At 46.4% G+C, this 7,211-nt stretch overlaps 2 protein-coding genes across 9 annotated transcripts in view; one reads left to right on the top strand and one right to left on the bottom strand.

The window, feature by feature from the left end:
• The first annotated feature begins 2,106 nt into the window (after positions 1 to 2,106).
• SPICE1 (spindle and centriole associated protein 1) overlaps positions 2,107 to 7,211 on the top strand; it is a 176,532-nt gene continuing 171,427 nt past the window's right edge. For 2 of the 5 annotated variants that reach the window (XM_082394674.1, XM_082394675.1), the window contains exon 1: positions 2,107 to 2,460. The gene's annotated coding sequence lies outside the window, so the exon portion shown is untranslated. The remainder of the gene's footprint in view (positions 2,461 to 7,211) is intronic. The other 3 variants (XM_082394676.1, XM_082394668.1, XM_082394671.1) reach the window with 3 other exon arrangements.
• The window catches only part of SIDT1 (SID1 transmembrane family member 1), an 88,851-nt gene continuing 86,378 nt past the window's right edge, over positions 4,739 to 7,211 (bottom strand). For all 4 annotated transcript variants that reach the window (XM_082394677.1, XM_082394678.1, XM_082394681.1 and 1 more), the window contains one exon: positions 4,739 to 6,223. In XM_082394677.1, coding sequence (XP_082250803.1) covers positions 6,161 to 6,223 — 63 coding nt within the window. In that variant the 3' untranslated portion in view covers positions 4,739 to 6,160. The remainder of the gene's footprint in view (positions 6,224 to 7,211) is intronic.

The raw sequence follows: 7,211 nt of genomic DNA, 5'->3' as shown, positions 1-7,211 counted from the left end.
TCAAGGGTTATAGAATTCTAGGCTGTGTGTTTTGCATATATAGATACATGAACAAATAAGGGCTGCAACACCATCCACCTTCCCTGTCTCTGTTCTTGTTACCTGAACCACTCATTTCCGACTCTTAATCCAGGCTTCTGCACCTTTCACTTCACCTAGTGAATCCAGGCTTCTGCACCTTTCACTTCACCTAGTGGACATTGACTTCTCTAACTTTCAGCTTCTCTGTCTGGCAAATGGGGATGATAATAACAATACCGACTTCATGGGGTTGGTGGTGGTGAGTGTTTCAGGATCCAGCATGGAATGTATATAAAACCCTTGGCAGAATGTCTGATGACAAATGTTTGCTGTTTTAATAATCGGTTCTGCCAACTTTAATCTTCTGGGGGCAGCAATTTAGGGGCTTCACATCTAGGGATAAAAATTGCTGATAATTACTTAGACTTTCTTTGGGTCTGTACCTAATAAGATTCTTCTAAGGCCATTCTCTTCTTGGAGCTCTTTGCCCACTTATAATGAACAAGTTTTTTGTTTCATGCGTCTCTCCCCTTTTGGACCGTGGACCCCATGATTGAAAAGACTGGGTGTTTTGCCCATTGCTCTGCCCAGTTCCTCACAGTGCTTGGCCCAGATATTTCTTGACTGACTATTGACTGAAGCAGTATTTCTGATTCTACGTAAGTGAACAGAGAAATGGTGAGGAAGGAGAGGATAAAGGGGAAATGGACCTCCTAAAAAGCAGGTTACTTTACAAGGTATCCCACATTGAGAGAGAAGCAGAGTAAACCTTAGGCCTGAATTTGTCCTCTTCCTCAAAGGGCCGGGTACTGAGCCTTGTGAAACGCTCAGATAAGCAATGTAATAAAAATCATAAAACGCAGGACTCCCCTGGTGGCACAATGGATAAGACTCCGTGCTCCCAATGCAGGGGGCCCGGGTTCGATCCCTGGTCAGGGAACTAGATCTCACATGCATGCTGCAACTAAGAGTTCTCATGCCACGACTAAGAAGCTCATATACCACAACTAAGGAGCCCATGTGCCGCAACTAAGGAGCCCGCCTGCCGCAACTAAGACCTGGTGCAACCAAATAATTAATTAATTTTTTAAAAAGTGTACTTCTAAAAATAAATCATAAAACGCAAATCAACATTTTTCTGTGTTGGCAACATCAGAGCACCTTAAAAGAGAGAGCTTTTGAAATATTTTGGATAGTCCTCTGTTTAAAGGACTTAGAGTCCTAATTCACAAAGAATGTCAAGAGTTTAAAAAAAAATATCAAGAGTTACAGGGTTAGAGGAAATTAGGGGCCCAGGAGCCAACCATAGTGGGATTGCATGTTCTGGGATGAGAAATGAGACACCCAGACATTAGCATGACTGAAATGTGATATAACTTCAAGGCTATTCTATGATGGTTAGCTATTTATCATCTCCAATGAAAGGGATAAGCCTTAGATGACAGGGAATGAAAAAGAGGTAGGATAAAATCATGGAGTTTTAAAAAATTTGGTTCAGGAAAAATCATGAAAACTTCTAATATAGAGATATTCAGAAAGAACGCAGAGCTCCATTTCCCTAAGACTGGAGGAGCAAAGGGTAATTCTATGTCAACATTGGTCACCACTTAGCCCTCCTTGTACTTCAATAAGAATAGCAAGACCCTACTTCAGGAAAACCATATGATGAACTGCAAACCCCGCCCCCCTTGTAGTTCACAGGGGTCAAAAAAGTCTAAAAATTGGTTTCTTTTTGCAGAGGAATCCCGTCCAAGTGAAAACTCTATTACTATGGCCTTTTAGAAACTCATTGAAAAAGGCTGATCCATGACCCTCGCCAAGCTTATTTGAATTCATGTGTGTTAAGGCCTAAGATTCAGCAGGCCATTAACCTTATTGACGATGGTGCCTTAATATTGAGGAGACATTTGACCTTAGCCACACAAATATATCTTGTCCCCGCCAAAACCGTGGGTAATTAGCCAAATCCATTTCCCCTGCCTTCACTAATCAAGGTCATTTTAAGGCTTGCCTGTTCTCCAAGAAGCACGTGGCCCAAACAAGAAACTGCTTGGCTGAGTTGCTTTCCAGGAATTTGGAGCAGGCTGCATCTAGCTCAGCTGAGCTGGTTGAAACCTGGTGGGACCACTGACCTTCCAACTGGGCATGCGCGAGTGTCCACCCGTGACCTTTGGAACGTAGCCTAGTTACGCCTGCGCAGCACGGCGATGACCGCACCTTTTCCCAATCACCTTTCCCCACCTCCCCGGCTTCCCACGCTCCCCGTGCCTCAGAGCAGTCCGCTTCTTCGTTCCTCGTCCCATAAATAGCCCCGCCTCTTGCCTTCGGGGAGGTGGATTTGAGATTTGTTCTCCCGTTTTCTCCCTTGGCTGCCTTGCGGATAAGCCCTGTCTTTGCCGCGGACGTCAGTGTCTCCCCGTTTTGGTTGCTGTGCTTCAGGTAAAATGAACCCGGTTCCCTAACACCACCAAACAGCATTTAAAAACAAAGCAAAGCAATGACTGTAAACTGGGCAAAATTAGGGTAAACATAATTTTGGGTTTTACGTTGCTTCAGGCAGAGGCCAGTTGTATCTTTACTCATAATGCTTTTCCTTAGTTTCATCAGGGGACGTTAGAATCATTTCAAAACTAGAGCGACCCTCTCAGGCTTCCTGTGGGACCTGTTTTGTCACCCGCAGGCTGAAGTCCCTCTTCATCCAGGCTGAACATCCAGGCTTTCCCTACGGAACATTTGGTGATAAGGATCGGGGGAAACGTTTGCACCTGGCATCCCCAGAACTGTGGTAGCTATAGATGCTGGAGAGAGGAGAAAGTCTAGGTTTTCTTTGAGATTCCCAGAGTAGAACTGGCAGTAATGAGGTGTGACTTTATACACAGCCAGACTTTCCACTTGGCCCCAGCTTTGGCAGCAATTTTTCATCTGCGTTGGAGTATTAAGGGCCAAAGACAATGAAATGCAGCAATTAAAGGGCAAGGGGGGCGGCTGGGGCTGGGAGGTGTGATAATTCTGGGCAGTTTCTCTGAAGGTGAAGAGGCCTCCCAGCGCCTTCAGGGCCTCCTGGAACTGAGGACAGGAAACAGCATAGCTGGTTTCACTGAGGGGCCCCCTTGGGCAAGAGGTGCCAGCCCAGCAGGGAGACCTGCTCTGGCCCTGCCACCCTGCAGGATTCGAGAGGTGCAGGTGAGGACCTTCTCTCTGCGGGCACCGCTCCAGTTGCTCTACACAGCTCCACCCTTGTCACCTTCATGTAGCGTCATGTAGATGTGGCAATGAAGATCAGAGAGTTCCAGCAATTTGCACAAGGTCACACAGCAAGCAGGTGAACATATGTGGACTAAAGTCTGACTCAAGAATGTTTCTCGGATTCAACTGTTCCTTCTATGAAGAATGTTTATCTTTGTTTTTCCCTTTTTCCCAAGTTTTAGACAGAGAGACTGTCTCCCAGGAGGAGAAACATTTGGGTATTATTTGTTTCCCTGACACATGCATTTTGCGACCCCATAGGACATTCTCGTGGCTGCTTGGGGCTACAAAAGAAGAAGCTGCCACTCTCTTTACCCCAGGAGCTGACTCGGTGATCTCCTTCAACCATGGAAAGTCCCTTCCCCAGATAGACTCTGGTTTTCCACTGGCTTCTCCTGCTGCTAAAATAAAACCGGGCTAATCCCTCAGCCATCCAATGTTAACAGGTGGGGCTGCCTCCCCAGCATTTTTCAGAGGTGTGAAGAGGCCTTTTTTATGTGCGGTTTTGCCCCTCTGGCTGCCACACCTCTGTCCTCCAAGGGAACTGCTCTTATTACCCTGGGCCTCTCTGCCAAGAGCCTCTTCTGGCTGTCTGGCTCCCGTTACCCTCCTGCTGGACTCGGCTTTCAGAGTTGCCTTCCCTTCTCTTGTAAAGAGAGAAGTCCATGAGGACAGACAGAAGTCACACAGGCCTGTGCTACATGTGGACGAGGGACCACTGTGAGTAACTGGCTGCCCCCTCCACCCCGAGTTCCTATCAACCCCACAGACGCAGCTGAACGACTTCTTGTGGCCTCCGGCCATGCACAAATCAGCACTATAGAAAAAGGTAGCAACAGGAACATTTAGAATTGATATTTATAAGAGCAGGCTTAGTCCTGCTGCAGAGAACAAAACTGACCACAATGTGTGAGTTTGTAGCACAAGACAGACTTTGTCAGAAAATGGTCAAGAGTACAGCAGCACAATCCATCCATTTCTATGGGGCCCCTTCCCCATTTCCACGGACATGTTTCCCAGACAAGCTACCGAACAGGTAACGTGTCCTACAATTTATTCACTTCAGGCCACAGGGCTGCTTGAACAGACTTTGTCGTTCGCATTCTGCACCACCCCACACCCCCGCTTTTTTTTGGATTTGAAAACTTCTAGTGCGTTAAAAGTAAAAGAATTAGGTCAAATCAGCCAAGTTAAACAGGTTCGAAATTTGTTTTAAATGTTAGGTTAATACAACCATTTAATAGGTGGCCTTCGTATGGCCTATGGAAGCCAACAATTATTAAGGAATAAAGAATAACAGAAGACCAATTATGAATTTGGGGGCATTTTAGAAAAAAAAATCATAATGTTTCATTGAAAGCATCTTTGTGTTCTTAAAATCAGGGAAAGTTTGCCATTCAAACTTCCAAAATGTGTTTTTGAACATTATTTTAGAGAAAGAATTATATATATATATTTTAAAAAGAATGAAGGATCAAGAAAGCAGAGGTGAGAAGGTGACTTCAATTTCGCAGGCAAATATATCTGTGTGTGCACATTTGCATGTAAATTTTCTGATGACGTCATATCGCAGGTAATACAGGAGTTTGGTCAAAATGGGACTTCCTGGGGGCAGAGCTGCTGGACAGTGAGAGAGTGAAGTGGGACACTGAGCATTTCAACACCATCCTGGGGAGTGAATGTGAATCAGGTGTGTCAGAGAGACAACCGCCCCTGCCCCCAAACCAGCTGAGCTCTTTGCAACTGGAGAGGAGGAGTGAGATGCCTTCACCCTGAGAGTGGCCTCTGAGCCTCTCTGGAAGCTCAGGAGAAAGTCTAGAGCCCCTGATCTGCGTAAAGCAGCAGAGGAGGGGCTTGGCCGGTTGTACAGGAGCCCGAGAGCAGTGCCCCTGCTTAGAACACTTATTTTTTCCCCAAGGGTGATGCAGGCACAGAATGGAGCTGTTTAGCTTGGAGGCCGAATTGTCTTCGCTGAATCTGCTCTAGGAGCTCAAGTCCTTAACGTGAGGCCTGAGTGCTTGATGCTGATGTCACCAGGCTCCTAGTGCTGTTGGTCATTCCTCTTGCTCCGCCTGCTGCTGGAAGAGTTTTCCCATTTCCCCTTCCACCTTGGAGCTGGTCTGTGGAGAAGTGGCCTTCCCAAGAAGGTAGAGCCTGAGTCAGGGGGTCCACACACAGCGGTGAGATGAAGACACCAAGGAACAGGGAAGCACCCACACCTTGGTCTCAGGGACAGTTACCTGCCAGGAGCGGGTGACACAGCCTGATGCAGAGTCCTCCTAATGCGGTCAGGAACCTGGGGGAAGCGTACAGCATTCCTTTGGTGGAGGTGACGAGCTGGTGCTACAAAACATCTATCCCGGTTGGGTAGGGCCTTGGGGCCACCCCTCTACCAGACTCCAAGGAATCACATCATTACAGGACTTTGGAGAAGTGGGCTGGTGTTTTGGGATGTCTAGAGCAGCAGATGTTACAGAGGTGCACAGGGGGCCACCCTGGAGTTTCTGGGCAGGGAGGCAGCTGGAGGGCAGAGGGCAGCATGGTTCCCCCATGGCTGGCGAATCTCAGGTGAGGGTGGGAGTGGTCCCAAGGTCAACTTCGATGCAGCTTTTGTCCATGTCTAACTCAGAGTAGTGACAGAAGGGGATGGTGGGTGTCTTTCGACTCTGAAGGGCTTGACTCTGTCCACAGTTGTCGCTTCCCTTCTGCTTCCCTTCTTGCAGGTTTGGGTCCCCCTGTAGCTCCTCTCCTCCCTGCGGGAATGTGTACAGAGCCAACCCAACAGAGGGTGAGTGGAGCATTTGGCAGTGGTTACTTTGCTGCAGTCCCTGTATTTTTCATGAAACAGCACCAAGATTGGTTGCTCCCTCTCCCCGCTCTCCATGCTGGAGGCTTAAAAGACAGGGATCTGGTCTCTCCGAACCACATCCAGGTCATCATCCAGGGTTAACAAAACCTGAAATGAGAGAGGCAGAGAAATGAGAGGAACCCACAGTTGCAGTAAGTCCCTATTTTCTCCCAAAGACTCACAAGTGCCCTTACTTGTTTTCATGTCTTCTGCAGCTTTCTGCAACGCCATGCTCTTAACAGGCACTTGTCATAATTACATAGTTCATTTATTAATTCAAATGTTTATCAAGGGTCTATTAAGTGCTATTCCAGGTGCTAGAGATATGGCTTAGAACAAAAAAGACAAAAATCCCTACCCTGGTGGGGCTTACATTTGAGAGAGGGCTTCAGACATGAAGCAAATGCATGAGCAAAGTCTAGTATGTTAGCTAGTAATATGTACTAAGGATAAATATGAAACTGTGGTGGGAATATAGGAAGTATGGGATGGGGCGAGGTAAAAAAATTTTTTTGGTTAAAATTTTATTTTTCTAAATTTTGTATTTTTATTTTATATTGGAGTATAGTTGATTAACAATGTGTTAGTTTCAGGTATACAGCAAAGCGATTCAGTTGTATATGTATAAAATTTTGTTTTTCATTGGGTGGCCAGGGACATCATTACCACTTAGGAGGGGACATTTGGGTCGGGACCTAAACGGAATGAAATCTTGTTTGGGTCATATAAGAATTGTACCCTAATCCTCCATTTTTAGTTCCCTCTACCATCACTCTCTCCACATGGAACCCTTAGCTCCACTTTTGTTGTCTCTGTCTCTCTAGAGAAGGTGACTATCAAAGATAAAAGCCTTCGGGAATGATGTTTATACAGACTGGTTAAACTTCCCAAAGTGGCCACGAGGGGGTAGCCCTGCTCCACTCTTGAGGTTACATGGACAAGACTAAAGCAGGTGGGCAGCGTGAACCCAGGAGGCCTAATATTGGGCTGGCCAAAAGGTTTGTTCAGTTTTTCCCATAAGGTGGCTCTAGTAGCACTTAGTTGTCTTTAACTTCATTTGAAACAATTTTGTTAGATTGTATGTGACAGCTGTCAT

Source organism: Balaenoptera borealis (genome assembly GCF_965194805.1).
Source record: "Balaenoptera borealis genome assembly, chromosome: 5".
NCBI lineage: Eukaryota > Metazoa > Chordata > Mammalia > Artiodactyla > Balaenopteridae > Balaenoptera > Balaenoptera borealis.
Note: the sequence above shows the minus strand (reverse complement) of the source record. Positions and strands in the feature narration are given on the sequence as shown.